The following is a 15300-nucleotide window of genomic DNA, read 5'->3' on the forward strand; positions in this document are numbered from 1 at the left end:
TGAAAGTAAGTAAATTCATTCAGAGGCAATGCACTAATCAAAAACATGAAGACATCACAACATATAGAGTCAGACTGGTAACATTATTTAATAATGATGTCAATAAAAGTTACAAAGGTCTTATAAAGTCCATGACTATTTCATAGCACTTGTTTTAATTTAATTGATTATTTTTTGTGAATTTGTTTAGAAGTACTTCTAAACAGCATTATTTATAATACAACAGTTGTTGTATGACAGTGTTTTACAAACAGTGCAACTTCTACTGTATCTTGGATAATAGCAGTCAGCATCCTTGTCCAAAATAGACTTTCTCTCTTTTGTGGATAAATTATTAATTGTTTAGATCAATAGTGCTGTTTTTTGTCACTACAAAGAACTTCTTTCAGTTGTATGTGTTTGCATGTGTGTGTGTGTGTGTGTGTGTGTGTGTGTGTGTGTGTGTGTGTGTGTGTGTGTGTGTGTGTGTGTGTGTGTGTGTGTGTGTGTGTGTGTGTGTGTGTGTGTGTGTGTGTGTGTGTGTGTGTGTGTGTGTTCTATTATGGCATAGTAAAGATCAATAGAGGGCAGTGGTAGTAACTCACTGAACATCCAAGACAAGGGGCAACATTCACAAGAATGACTTATTTTATCCATAAGATGTTTTTCTGTGAATTTCTTTTACATATTTTTGCTTGAATACATGTGTGACAGCAATTAACCACCTTGTAAATTCTATGTTAAACACCCAGCAATATTATCTAACACTGAAAAATAAAATATAAACACTGTTAATATAAACTCTTTATTTTGTGCAAATATTAGCTATATAAGACTGTATATATTAACCTTTAGGAGACACTTATCTATTATATACAGTTGTGGGCATAATTTTATTAATATAATTCACTTAAGACTTTAGATGAATGTTTAATATATGTTTCTTTCTTAATAGCTTCTAAATGATACCTTTACAGCTACATAACACTAATCACACCTCCTTCTGTTATCCAAAAACAAAAATAACAGGTAAAAAATAACAATATATAGTGGGACTGATCACATTAATCACTAGTCACATTAACCGATTTGGTATATAACATAATTTAGACCCTTCTATTTTTGAGCTTTTTAAAACTAGAAAAAGTTGAAGATTTCACACTGCTCTGTTGGTCCTCCAGGTTGCTGGTGTTTGAGTAAAAGTTCATCTAAGAATAGCACACCATAGAGGTTCATTCAGTATTGGATTAATGATTTCAATGCACTCTTTACAAAATTTAAGTTACATCCAGATTCAATTTTGTATGCCTCTGAAAATCTTTTCCACATGGCCCAGAAGCATTTAGCAGTAGGTATCAGAATATCCATTGACTCCATCAAGTTCACAGTGATCCAGTGCTGGTGTGTCCAACACATTCAGCACTTGCTTATGGGCTGAAATGTAACAAAATGCATTATCCTTCTTTGCTCCCAGATGATGATGCAGATGGAGAGGAATTTGTGTGGAGGCTGGAACAGGTTCCATGCTCAAGTGGATACCACTTTCTTCATGACAGTCTTGGTGGCATGGCTGGTCTTCATGATCTTGTCCAGTAGCCCCCTGTAGTATGTGACTGCTGGTAGTGCGGTGTTCATCCAGGGTTCCAATTCCCAGCTTCAGATTATGCCACTTTTTCTTAATTTCTGTTTGCACCTGGGATTAGAAATAGGATGGAGACAAAAGGGTGAACTAAAGAATGATTACTTAGATGCAAATATTTACTTAAATATTTAAATACAGAACAATTCTTCAAAAGGTTAGTGAACTGAGAAATTGTTTGTAATAATATTATGAATTTTATGTTATATTGTTAATTTTATTTTTTGTAGTACACTCATTACTTGTGGATAGCTGACAACTTAAAAGGAAATCAGTTGCTCTGTTGTGCTGTGGGAGGCATTTACTGGAATGGGTTGGGCCCGAATGTCACAGCAAATGAATACAAAGAGACTCTGATTGATTACATTTATCCTATGAGGAAACATTTATACATCCTGATGGGAATGGTCTCTTCCAGGATGGCAACCACAGGGGATGTGGGCTCACGGAAAGGACTGATGAGTATTTCATGAATTTATGAATTAAAATATAAGAATATTCATTGGGATACAAAAATCATAAAACCCACTTAAAAAATTATTCATCTTATATTGTACAAAAGGTTAGATTTCCCTCGTTCTTATTCTCTTATATTGCAGCATGTGTTCAAATGAAACTCAACTTAATTTGATCTAAAATGGATCATGAGGTTTCACACAAACTTGTGGAGTCTATGCCAGCTCAACCATCATTAACGTAAAAAGGTGACATACTTCATACTAAGAAACTCAAAAATGCATATAAAAATTTCAAATATTCTACTTTTTACTTGAGTTTTTGTCAATAAATTAATTTGTAAAGATTATTGTTATATTAAACAATTGTTGAATTAGAAAAAAAAGCAGAATGGAAGAATTTTCACTACGGATCTTACACCTTATGTGTTATTAATAAAGACCATTCTACATTGTAAGCACAGTGGAAAATATGTATTAAGTTTGTTATTTTTAAAAAACATTTTTAATCCTTTTAGCACTCAACATTCATCTGCATGTCTGTTGTTTCTTACCTCTTTATTCAGAAAACAGTATAAAATGGCCACCAGTAAACCCTGCAGAGGATGACAGAACAGAGCAACTGCTTAAAATGTGTCAGCTGTTTGTCATCATATCAAAAGCACATCATATACTACACCATGTACAGTAAATGCAAGTCTCAGCTGTACCTGTGTTGAGTTGAGGAAGAGTTCAAAGAAGAGCCAGGTGGTACGCAATGGATTACCACTTGGTTCCTTTACCACTGATGGAAACACAATCTTATGAAGTCCCAGTAGAGGCATAAGGGTCAGGGTAGACTTTGCCAATCTAAAGAACCAAACATATTTTAATCTAGTCTAAGTTTTATTCTTGTTGTAATGTTACCCCTTAGGAAAAGGATTAGGTTTGTACATTAATTCATGTTAGTTGCTTTGCTAAACATTTAGTATGACTTTAGACACAAATGGAATTGTTTTAAATTGCTTTTACAGTCAAAGCTTTAAAAAACAACAACAAAAAAAACAACAACAACAAAAACAACAACTGTAAAGTCAATTTTAGACAACTTTTAGCACAATTGATTTAAATTTAACCTTTCAGGGTTTACAGAGGTTCCTAAAGGTTATTTTGGTAAAGATTGTGCACAAGGTTGGATAGAAAACAACAAAAAAACTTAAAGCAACATAAGTCATATCTTTAATATTTAGAGTAGGAAAAATTTAAAGTATACAAACTTACTAGTCGACTACACTTCATGATGGTTAACCTTAGAAACAAAAGTTCACCTGCTGGTCTTTTTTTTTTTTTAAACAGCCTATGTTTCATGATTAGGAATATAAAGTGTATATACTGTAAAGTCTAAAATGTAAAATGAACACATTTTTAACACATTATAAATATAAATTCCATACTTCATGAAGACTTACCTGAATTTACAGTCTGTATATCTCATCTGGTTTGCTCGTAATTTGGAGACAAGCATCTGTATAATCCTTGTGAAAAAGAAAAGGTTTACCTGCAATATATCACATTTATCAGAACACTCAGTAAGAATACAAAGGAAAATCTTTAAAATTATATCACATTGACCATAATGTAGAAAAAGACATGAGGCAGAGATGGAGGAAGCAGAGATGAGGATGTTGAGGTTCTCTTTAGGAGTGACGAGGATGGACAGAATTAGGAACGATCACATCAGGGGGACAGCTCAGGTTAACTGTTTTGGGGTCCAGGTCAGAGAGAATATATTGAGATGGTTTGGATATGTGCAGAGGATGGAGTTGGTTATATTGGCTGCCATGTAAGAGGCAAAGAGGAGATATATGGATGTGTTAAAGAATAACATGGCTGCTATTTTGCTACAGACATGAGGCTGCAGGCCAGGTGCCATAAGTTATCACATTTATACTAATATTCAGTTGATAGAATTGCTGTGTTTATGCATCAGTTTTATAAGCCTGCTATTTATTAATATTAAGCACCTGATATTACAGACACACTATGGCCAAGTTTTTGCTCTATCAAAAAAAATTTGTTCTCAAGGAAGTCATAGCTGATAAAGTGTTGCATGTTGTAAAGCAACTGCCAGCCAGAAGTGTAACAGTTTCAGTATAATGAAATATTGCAAAAATTATAATTATTTTTTACAGCAAACATAGACACAATGAGTGTTAACAAATACCAGCACTCTTGTATCACTGCTTTTCTTATTAATTTAGAGGACTGTATAATATGGAAAATAACATCAATATAATAGCATTTTCAGGTGACTTGGGACTAAAAACATCTTTAATTGATTAACAAACTCTTACTGAGATAGCCAGGTAGATAGGAGCTTCAACAATCAGCCAATTCACAGTGTTCTCGTTCTTCTCCCAGCACCTTGACAAAGATATAATTTATTTACAGTTTTTAAAATATAATAGTACATATTGACATTTCTTTAACACAGCTGATAACACTTACCCTGTGTTCTCATATAGGTGGCGCATTATGATCCATGGGACCACATAAAGTGTAGGAGTAACTGAGGAAAGAAATTATGTTATTGTTATGCATCCAAAAGGTTCCAAATAAATTAAAATGTCTTTCCTATATTGGTATATTGATTTTATAGTACTATAACTCTTAAAGGATTTATCTGAAAGTATATTGATTTTTGAACTAACAGTCAATAACTAACAGGATTAACAGTAGATAAATGTGATAGATTAATTGCAACTGCCAAAATAATCTGTGGACAAAATGGTACTGACCCCAGCCGAGGATAAGGTAACCACAGAAGTAGCTGTTCTCAGAGAACACAACGAGTACCAGAAGGTTATAGAGGTACAGGCCCTCTGTTAGTACCCAGAAGTAGTTGGTTCCCACACAGTACTGCATTACCACTTCAGCTATGCGGCAGCCAGATAGTTCCTGTAGGCAAAACACAGGCATAAAAAATCTGAGGGTGAAGCATCTTTATCTACAGTACTCTATTTGGCCAAATGCTTAAATTCTGTTAAATTGTTGTGACATGGCAAATGACTGTTAAAGCCCTTGAGGTTAAAGCACCATTCCCAATTTATAATTCTTTATACATATATACATTTTAATGGCCAGATGGACTATCAGTTAGTAATAAATGATTGTCTTTGTTGCAATTTTAAAATAGCAAGTCTTTAGTTTTGAATGTATCACTACAAAAAACAAAATCCTGTGTACTTTATGTGTTTGTGGTCATGTATGTTTGCACACCAATCTGGCAATTTGGCAATACCTGTTCACTGAAAACATGGGAAAAATTACTGCTGTTTTGGTGGTAAGGACTGTATTTTTGGAGAAGATCATCACGCATAAGGATCGACACAGCACGCAGGATAAAAGAGGCAAACAGGTTGGCGTGAATGTAGTTACGGGTGCAATGGAGTTTTCTAAAATAGAGCAGACACAAAATAGCCATTTCCTTACAGGCAAAAATACTGAAATACTGAATCTATATTCATGTGAAAAAATGTTAACCTATTTTCAGCTTTGGTTATTATCAGATAAAGATAAATTAGGTTGATCATATAAAGAAGAGAAAAAAATTCAATCATATAGTGGTCTCTAATTAAAACTCTTATTATTACAGGTACCATAACAAAACAGAAATAATTTAACATGCCTCATCATTTCTATTGCATGACATACAGCTTTACTGTTGCAAAGCTACACTTACATAGCTAAAGATTTAATTAACACTCATTATTTCTTCATAGAATTATTTTGTATAATGAACTATTAAAAGGCTGTAATAATGACTCGTTTAATTACTGAAATTACTAATTTACTAACTAATTACTAACTAATTACTAACTTAATTACTAAAAAACTAAATTAATAAAATTCTATTTTTTTTCTACATAAGAAATTGTATTGGTTACATACACAACCATACATAGAAAAGTACAGTGAACCAGAATTTACTTCCATTGAGATAGTAAAGGAAAAATATAATAAATAATATAATATAAAATTCAATAGGAATAAACAACTGTCATTTTCCTCGCATGTTGCTAATGTCAGATCCTCATGTTGGTTTCTTCTCTATAATATCAAGAGGATTCGGACATTTTTGTCCACCAAGCTGCCCAGGTACTTGTTCAGTCTCTTGTCATTTCAAGACTGGACTACTGCAACTCACTGCTGAGAGGTCTAACTATGAATGCAATTCGTCCCCTGCAAATGATCCAAAATGCAGCTGCACGACTTGTTTTCAACCTGCTTAAATTCTCACATACCACAACACTGCTGCACTTCCTCCACTAGCTTCCAGTAGCTGAATTCAATTCAATGCACTGATGGTTGCTTACAAAGCCAAAAATGGACCAGCTCCCTATTACTCAAAGATCTTATCACTCCTCACACTTGCACCTCACTCCCTCAAAGATACCAGCACTGCTCGACTGCCCCCTCCATCTCTCAGGGTAAGAGATTGGTATACAGCAAGACTCTTTTCTGTACTGGCACCAAGGTGGTGGAATGAACTTCCCCTAGATGTCTGAACAGCTGAGTTACTGCTACCGTTTCCATTCCCCAGTTCACACTTCTTATAAATATGGGTGCCAAGGACAACAACACCTGGCCACCTCGTACTGATGTGGCACACCTGGTTTCAGTCTCCCATACACTATAGAGAGACTCTGAAACATCCCTCCTGTATCTGCTCAGCTCTGTTAACACATCTGACATATCAACCCTTTTTTCCAAGCTCACGATGCTGCTTTCTGATCTGATTTGTTTCTCTGTTTTTTTGTGATTCTGTTTTTGCCTTGAATATCCTTATTGCAAATCTCCTAGCCCCCTGCTTCTCCTTGATCTTGTTTATTAAGTATTTTGGAGCTGATCACCATTTTTAATAAAAAAATTATTATCCTAGACATTAATATATGTTTTTATTGTGTTATTATATATTAAAGCTATGTTTATAGTAACAGAACACAGAGATATTGGTTGTTTTTCACAAAGGAGCTCATCAGTGAATGCAGCGTAAAAACATGTTTCACATAATAAAAAATGCTATTTGAAAATTCCATTGTTAGCCCCCATGGCCATGCTGGCTACATATGGTCAAAACATATCACCTCATAGCTGGAGGTTTTAGCAGCAAGACAGCAGAATCATTCCAAGAATGTGCTAAAGAACTCATCAAAAACCCAACTAAATAGCACTACATGCTGCTAAAGGCCACATCAGTTGTATTGATTAGCATTTATTCTAATGCATTAACACACAAATGATAACGAATTCTCAAATGAATGCTGGATACTTACATGAAGATTTACTATGTATTTACTGTTGAGTGTCACATTGGCAAGCTATTCTGATTGAGTAGCTGGTCAAATAATTCTGTATAGACAATTCCCATAACCATTTTAAATAAGTTGACAAATTATCCTTTTCCATCATAAATAAGATTTCAGGAGAGACTTAATCAATTTAGACTCACCTAAATAGAAGTAATATGATGAGGGCCAAAATAAGGCTGGTCAAAGACAAAGAGTAGCCAACAGTGTACATCACCCTGAGGTAGGTTAGGACTAGTATCTGTTGCTCCTGTTGGAAAAAAAAAGTCTCCAAATGGCTTCAAATATGTAATGAAATGGTTAATTGTCTTTCAGAAAGAAAGAAAGAAAGAAAGAAAGAAAGAAAGAAAGAAAGAAAGAAAGAAAGAATGAAAGAAAAAGACAGAAAGAAAGAAAGAAAGAAAGAAAGAAAGAAAGAAAGAAAGAAAGAAAGAAAGAAAGAAAGAAAGAAAGAAAGAAGTTTTTATCTAAGTTAATAAAGCCTCATTAATAAGTGTAGCTATGTGGTGATTATTTAACCTACAGATATTTCTTTTTCTGTTGTATTGCAAAATTCAAGTATATCAAGGATAATACAATGGGATATATATTGGCTCATTGAAATACCTCTTTACAAAATAAAACAATGTCTCTTTTAAAATAAAATATTTAGATGTTTTCTGAATAAAAATAATTACTCAATTAAATAAAAAAGAGTAAAAATGACATATTTGATATATTCTTTATGTTTCATTTCAGTAGTCTAAATTCTGGAGAATTCTCAAGAATATATAATATGTTCTTCACTGATCTGGCCACTGTGTAAAATTGGTCAATACAGCCATTTCTGAGGAAAGGCCATGTTAGAAAGTCCTTTTTCTAAGGAATAATTTTGATTAAACTAAACTTGAAAGATTTGGTCTGAAGCCAAAACATTTGACAATTATTGTCACAAACTAAATATACCCAGTGTCTAAGACAATGAGCCAAAACACAGGGCAAAATCTACTAAGGAATGGACTGAAAAACAGTGCTTTGTCATGGCTGAGTGAACGACCAGACTTCAATCCATCGGATAATGACCTGGAAATTACAGCCCACCAACAATCTCTATTTTATATGGTAGGGTATGAGAAATTGTGTTTTCTATAATGGGAGAAAAGCCATGCATATGTATATACGTGTAAATGGATACATTCTGTTGTTTAAAGGGAAATTAAGTTTATTCAGAAAGAGGGAAAAACAACTACAGGCTATGAGCACACTGTCTCGATGTCATTGCTTCATATCTTGCCAGGCACAACCCATTTGACTGGCATAATGTTGCATTTTGTATGTCTATTTTGTTCAGCCTCAGGCAAAAAAGAACAAGACATGGAAATGATGCATTCAAAGTTGTGGAATACTGGTCCTAATTTGGTCCTAATGCATGTACTATAGTTCAATCCATGTTTAATATTTTTGCTACATTTAATATGAATTACTGTGATTGGATTGTAAGGTGCAAATATTTTTGACAGTTTCGATTTTATTTATTTTTTTTGTAATTATTATTTTTTTGTAAAATTGATGCAAATTGAAATCATACCTCGTTTTTGTGGTTGTTGCTATTTGCAATGCATTGTGAGGGGTCTCTCCAGGTGTGGCTAGTGTTGTTGTTGTGCCATTGGCCATCTGGACCACATTCTCTTAGGACAAACCCACTGTGCACTGCATGAAGTGTACATTACATACAACAATTCAATTAATATACCCAAGAATTATTCTGAAAAAAACTGTGTATTACTGGTACAAAAGGACACATTAAATCATAATGTATTAGCCAGTAGCAGGTACCTTGATCATACCAGGGCAAATACCAGGGACAGGGCACTTTGACTGTGGTGTTGGGCAACCCATCTGTCCAGCAGGCAAATTGATCAAACATGCGTCTGCAAAACAAACCTGAGGAAAGAATAAATCGTGCTGCAATTTAAAAAAATTGCATGATAGCAGTAAGAGAATGTCAAAAAATATTTCATTTTCAAATATACAACCTAATTGTAACCTATTTCACTATTTCTACCCATTATATGCAAGGCCAGAGAGATATGGAAGCTCATGGTCTTAACAGTGTAAAACAGTGCATGCAAATTTGGATTGCAAGGTCTAATTCTACTGAAGAAAAATAACATTTGTAGATAAAATAGCTATTTTTTTATATTTAGACAGTGGGATTCCTGTACAGTATATCACCTGTACACTCCTCCAACACAGATAATCAGTCAGTGATTGCTTTTAGAAATAAACAAGTTCCAAAGCCAGCAACATTCAAATGAACATTGCACATGGGAACTATTGCTACTGTAGATTTTCTACTCTTGTAAATTCAAACCATGCAATCATTAAAATCCCTGCCATATCTCTCCTCTCTTGGCCACATGTTTCACAATGGAATACATTACCATAAATTCAGCTCAAAAGCTTCTTCCTCTGTGTTTCGATAAACAGCCTTTTATTGAATGTGACCACATGAATAAGTAAGGTACTCAACATGGTAAGGTACTCAAATACTTCAGAGAAATAATTATTTGGTGATTCTCATGTGAGGATGTTATTTTTCTCTTAGTAAGGTAAGCTGAATTTGTTTGTTTGTTTGTTTGTTTTTGCAGGAAATTTTTAAAGCCAAAAATACCTCCATTTACAAAATGACAAATGAAATTGAAAATGATCAGAGTGTAGGGTACCTGATGGGGTTGGTGCTGAGCTGATGTTTGACATGCACTCATTCCGATACCTTTCCCATTTCTGCATCACGTGCTCTAACGTCCTTCCAAACACACACTAAAATACATATGTGTGATGTGACAACATATAGTTAATGTGCTATAAACAGTTTACTCAGTGTGTAAAGTCTGAATCATTCTATATTCAATTGTCAGAGCCTACAAATGTGGCTAGTTTTGGACATTGAACACATTCAATATATCAGACATAATTAAAAAAAGAAAAAAATACTGAAAACATTTAGTAATATATGTTGGAACACAATAATTATTGCCATGTACATGTAATTATTAGTGATGTAAGAATATGTATTAATTATAATAAACATGAAACAAGCCCACATCTTACATTTTAAACAGTTTCAAGCTTACCTTTCTCTTGAATTCATGATAGGTTACATTGGTTCTCCTAAGCAAAGAATTACCTGAGTAACTAGAGTACTACTGTGTTAGCTCATAAATATAGCACTGGCTATCGGAGCAGCAAGGAGGAACTGGAAGATCCCCCTAAATCTGTGGTCTGGCACTTTAGGTTCTATGTTCAAGTTTACAGTACTGTAAGTGCTAATGGAATTTAAATGTGTAACTTTCAAATGAAAAAATATGAAATAAAAAGTCAAGTGCTTCAGCCATCTTTCAGAGTCACAAAGCTTAGACAGAGAGCTAATGTTTAATCAAACTTGTTTATTTTTTTACAGTCAATGCTCAGTTTTTGTTTCTGACCCTGGAGCATATTTTACTGACAAAAAATATGTCACTGTATTGTATAGCATCAAATTTTGAATTTTGTTTCACCCCTAATAATTACATATTCTGATTGAACAACTGAATTATTAACTAGGTCTCGGAGATTATATACCTCAACTCTGAACAGGACTGATAGAGTGAGGAGTAGGATTGTAAAGGAGCTCTTCATCACTATTAGAGTACCAAGGTGGGGTCCAGGCATGTCAGAACTGAACAGCCCATCTTTTCACAGCTACAGGCTCTCAAATAACACCTACAAGAGGACAAAAGAAAAAAACAATACAAAAAGTGCAAATCAATACAAAGTTATTGTAACTTATCACTGTTATTCTAGGACAAAACATATCTATCCTGATGGGTGTGGTCTCACTGAATGGTTTGATAAGAACATAAATTAAATAAATCAAATACATTATGCTCTCCTTTGTCCAAAGTCCACTTATGGAATATTTTGGACCGAAATATTCGCTCTCTACCACCAGCATCAAAACACTAATTTACTAAAAAAAAAAGTGTCCGCAACTCCAGTACAGTTCCAATAAATACAGAATCTATTCCACAGTGCTTTAATGCATGGATGTCAAAATTTTGTTATGACACTTTATTTATTTATTTATTTATTTATTTATTTATTTATTTCTTTATTTATTTATTTATTTATCATCCATCTGTTGATAAAATTCCTAATGACTTCATCAACATCTATTTAAAAGTGTGTTAGTAGAAATAATTTAGCAAAAATTACCACTCACTCCATCACTCCGCTGCCGATGATCTTGTTGGGTTTAGGTAAAATCAGTATGGATTTTTTAGTTGCTACTTCATGAATAGATACTAGTCATTATGGATACCAGCTGGGGCTGGGAAATAAAATTTTATCTGACTGAAAATTTTGCAACTGAAATCATGACCCTTTAAATCTGTCTACCTGTAAATAATTTTTACATATCTTTTTAACTCTTAACCGAATTCAGGTAATCCAGCATGCCTTTAAAACACTACTGGGGCTTATCAGAAGAAAAGGTTCACACAAAGAAAAGACATTTACTCCTCAATGCTATTACATCTAGTCAGGACATTATACCTCTATAGCCGTGTCTCTGTTAAGCACTAGTTCCTTCTTCATCAACAAACACTTCTTGTCTACAGACTATATAAATCTAACATTCAGTCAGTGCAAAGTCTTTCCAGCATTAATGTAACTCATAATCCTTGCCTTCTGTGATTGCCATTGCTGTGTTTAGATGATTGCATGATTATTGATCTCATTTTGACTCTGTTTTTAGATTCTTTCTTCGGATTTTGTAACTAACCGTGTGGATGGATTCTCACACATTCCCTAAATCCTGTTGTTTACACTTAGCATGCCTGTTAAAATTTCTTCTATTAAATTTTAAGCATAATTTTGAGTAAATCTTGAAGGGTTGTTCCTAGCAGAGTTCAAGAAATATTACTTCCCTTAGTCCTAACAAGTTATAATACAATATATACTTTACATAACATTTATATCCACCACATAATTATTGCTGAAAGGATGTTTCCTAGGGCACTCAATAAATGCCTCCTCTCTGAGGATAGATGAATGTAATGAAATGGAAGTGGTTCCAGACTGTCTCTGTGATCTCATGTAATTTCCATCTGATGCTGTTGTTACAAACAACTCACGGAATCAATAAAACTATGTAAAATCAGTGTTGTTTGATGGATTTTTATTTCTTTTAAAAAAATGCATTATATTACCTGAATAGAAAATGCATTATAATTACCTGAATTAGAATTTTTATTTGTGGATAAAATGCCTACAATTCTGTTATTTTATATATATATATATATATATATATATATATATATATATATATATATATATATATATATATATATATATATATATATATATATTTCGCCTCAAACGCAATTTCCAACATGTATAGAACATAACAACATATATGTATATACATGTTGGCATTTTATCTACAAATAAAAATTCTAATATGTAATAATAAATATATAGTAAAATCTCCAGACTCCTGACAGTTGCCTTATATAATTGTATTAGATAAAGTATCATTTAGAATTCCAGCATAACATGTCTACCAGGTAGGTCTGGAGAATGTCAAATGAACAAGCATCAAATTGGACCATCAAATCCATCCCTGGTATAAATTAAAAAAAAAAATCATAACATTACAAAACCAACTGAGTTTAAATGAATCTGATTAATAATTTCTCAAGTATGTGTGATTAAGAAAGACACAAAGCAGTCATGAGACATGGTTGTGAATCAGGAAGTTCTATTGTTTAACTCTTTATGTGACATTCAATTTGGAAACAAGGTTCATTTAAAAGATGTAACACTACAGTCCAATTTAATCTGAATTTAAGAGTGTGGAAATAATTATTTATTTGCACACTCTTAAATTCAGATTAAATTGGACTGTAGTGTTACATCTTTTAAATAGGCTTTTTGAGAGGTGTAACAAAAAATAAGCAACTTATTAACATACTCTATAATCAAAAATACCCTGGAGGCACCTGCCAGTTAACCCAGTGGCTCAAAAAACACCAAAGAAATGTGGGAATGTATGTAAGATGCCTGCTTAAACAATCACTGAGAGCTAATATGAAGTTGTGGGTCACTTTATCCAACTAGTTTTTTGGTCATATTAAAATTAAGTAAGATTAGATTAGATGAAAGCAAGGCAGAGATTAACAGTTTAATTACGTCCACCTGGTGGTCCACATAAGTGCTCCTGGAAAAGTGAATAAATCATTAAATGGAATGACATAATCGCACTGAGATCACTATTAGCTCCAGATATATAAAACCTACATGGACAAAATTCAACCACTTTTGATTGTTTTGTGATATATTACAGTAAGTTCTTTGGGTTTCATAAACAGTGAATTTACATGTTCTTTCATGTTTGCTGTATCTAAACACGAGTATTGATGACTGGCCTCAGCTAGAAAAAGCGAGTCTTGGGTCGATACACAGCGCAAAGGTTTTACTCTTGTGCGTTTTTGCGCATGGTTCCACCAAACCAACGAGGCGATTTGAGACCCACGTTGAAGGAGGATGTCATTACTGTATGTCATGTAAGGACTCTAACACGACTTCACACACACACACACACACACACACACACACACACACACACACACACACACACACACACACACACACACACACACACACACATACGAAAGACAATACATTTTCTTCTTTACCATTGTATATTTCTTATCCAATCCAAGTCTTTGGCGAGCGTGAAAAGTGTTTCTTGCAGTTCCACGTAACTCTATGTTGTCTGCTTCAATAAATACAACCAGATAGTGCTTTGGATGTGAGATTAGATTATTGCGGGAGTCTGGGACAAAAATGTTCCGATTAAATGCTCGGGAAATGAAAATAAGTATTATGAAAAAATGACTTACCGATTGACATACCGTGAATTCAGCTTATAGTTTTATCAGTTAAATCCGTCTTCTGTATAACTCCAGGTGCATAATGCTTAACTCCTCAGGTCCTGTTGTCTAAAGCGCTACAGCGCCTAATCTTGTCTTAAAGTTATATATAATAAGTAAATAATAGGTAAAATTATAAAATCACAATTAACTATAGTTTTATTGCATTAATACATCCTTCATTCTGGGATCGATAACATGGTGCAATGGGAAGAGGCAACACTATGAGCTGCTCAGTACAAATGCCACTTTTGAGGGCGCGCGCAACCACCCACGCATGCACGCACGCACGCACACACACACACACACACACACACACACACACACACACACACACACACACACACACACACACACACACACACACACACACACACACCTGGAACAGGACTGTGATGGATGGATTGAATTTTCGTTTCTCAAAGCAACGCAATGCCCCAAACAAAAATGTGAGGTTATTATACCATTTACAAAAATTGATACATACCTCCTTTCTATGTATCGATTGGAGTTCAGAATACAACACTGCTTAAGGCAAAAATAAATAAATAAATATATATATATAATAAGTGTTTTTTTTGTGTATGTATGTTTGTGCTTTTAAAACAAGCCAGAGGTCAAATAAGCCAAGAGCTCAATATTTGTCCTCCAAATGTTGTACTTCGTTTCTCATACAAAGACCTGGACTCTGGGGAGTAAATTAGATTACCTTTTTAAATGTATGTCTGTCTCCAACGTGAAAAACATAACAAACGTTGGTTCTTATTGTTCACCTAACAGTTAATCAGAGGTGTGGTGTCTTTGTTCACTGATTGGTATGTTGACTCAGGTGAGCTGGAGCTTGAAATAGAACAGAGTTGGAAAAACATGTCATTTTATTTCATTATAATGGTAATGATAAAACAAAATAGAAATGGCTAAGT

General features: G+C 33.8%; 1 protein-coding gene across 1 annotated transcript; it reads right to left on the reverse strand.

Annotated features, from left to right (window-relative positions):
- Positions 1 to 130: 130 nt before the first annotated feature.
- Positions 131 to 14592, reverse strand: gipr (gastric inhibitory polypeptide receptor). The gene is made up of 14 exons (XM_027147953.2): positions 14348 to 14592; positions 11025 to 11165; positions 10127 to 10223; positions 9237 to 9344; positions 8989 to 9110; positions 7565 to 7671; positions 5354 to 5507; positions 4851 to 5010; positions 4561 to 4621; positions 4407 to 4476; positions 3522 to 3610; positions 2784 to 2922; positions 2628 to 2669; positions 131 to 1672 (listed from the first exon to the last, which is right to left on the reverse strand). The coding sequence occupies exons 2-14, from the start codon at positions 11112 to 11114 to the stop codon at positions 1322 to 1324; spliced, it is 1590 nt and encodes a 529-aa protein (XP_027003754.1). The 5' UTR covers positions 11115 to 11165; positions 14348 to 14592; the 3' UTR covers positions 131 to 1321.
- Between the last annotated feature and the right edge of the window lie 708 nt (positions 14593 to 15300).

The sequence above is a fragment of the Tachysurus fulvidraco genome, chromosome 11 (assembly GCF_022655615.1).
Source record: "Tachysurus fulvidraco isolate hzauxx_2018 chromosome 11, HZAU_PFXX_2.0, whole genome shotgun sequence".
Lineage (NCBI taxonomy): Eukaryota > Metazoa > Chordata > Actinopteri > Siluriformes > Bagridae > Tachysurus > Tachysurus fulvidraco.

Excerpts from the sequence above, each read along its gene's own strand:
- gipr (XM_027147953.2), bottom strand. The coding sequence starts at position 11,114 with ATGCCTGGACCCCACCTTGGTACTCTAATAGTGATGAAGAGCTCCTTT. Across the intron at positions 9,345-10,126 it reads CTCAGCACCAACCCCATCAG|GTTTGTTTTGCAGACGCATG; the intron begins GTACCCTACACT and ends TTCTTTCCTCAG. Across the intron at positions 4,622-4,850 it reads TTACCTTATCCTCGGCTGGG|TTACTCCTACACTTTATGTG; the intron begins GTCAGTACCATT and ends TTCTTTCCTCAG.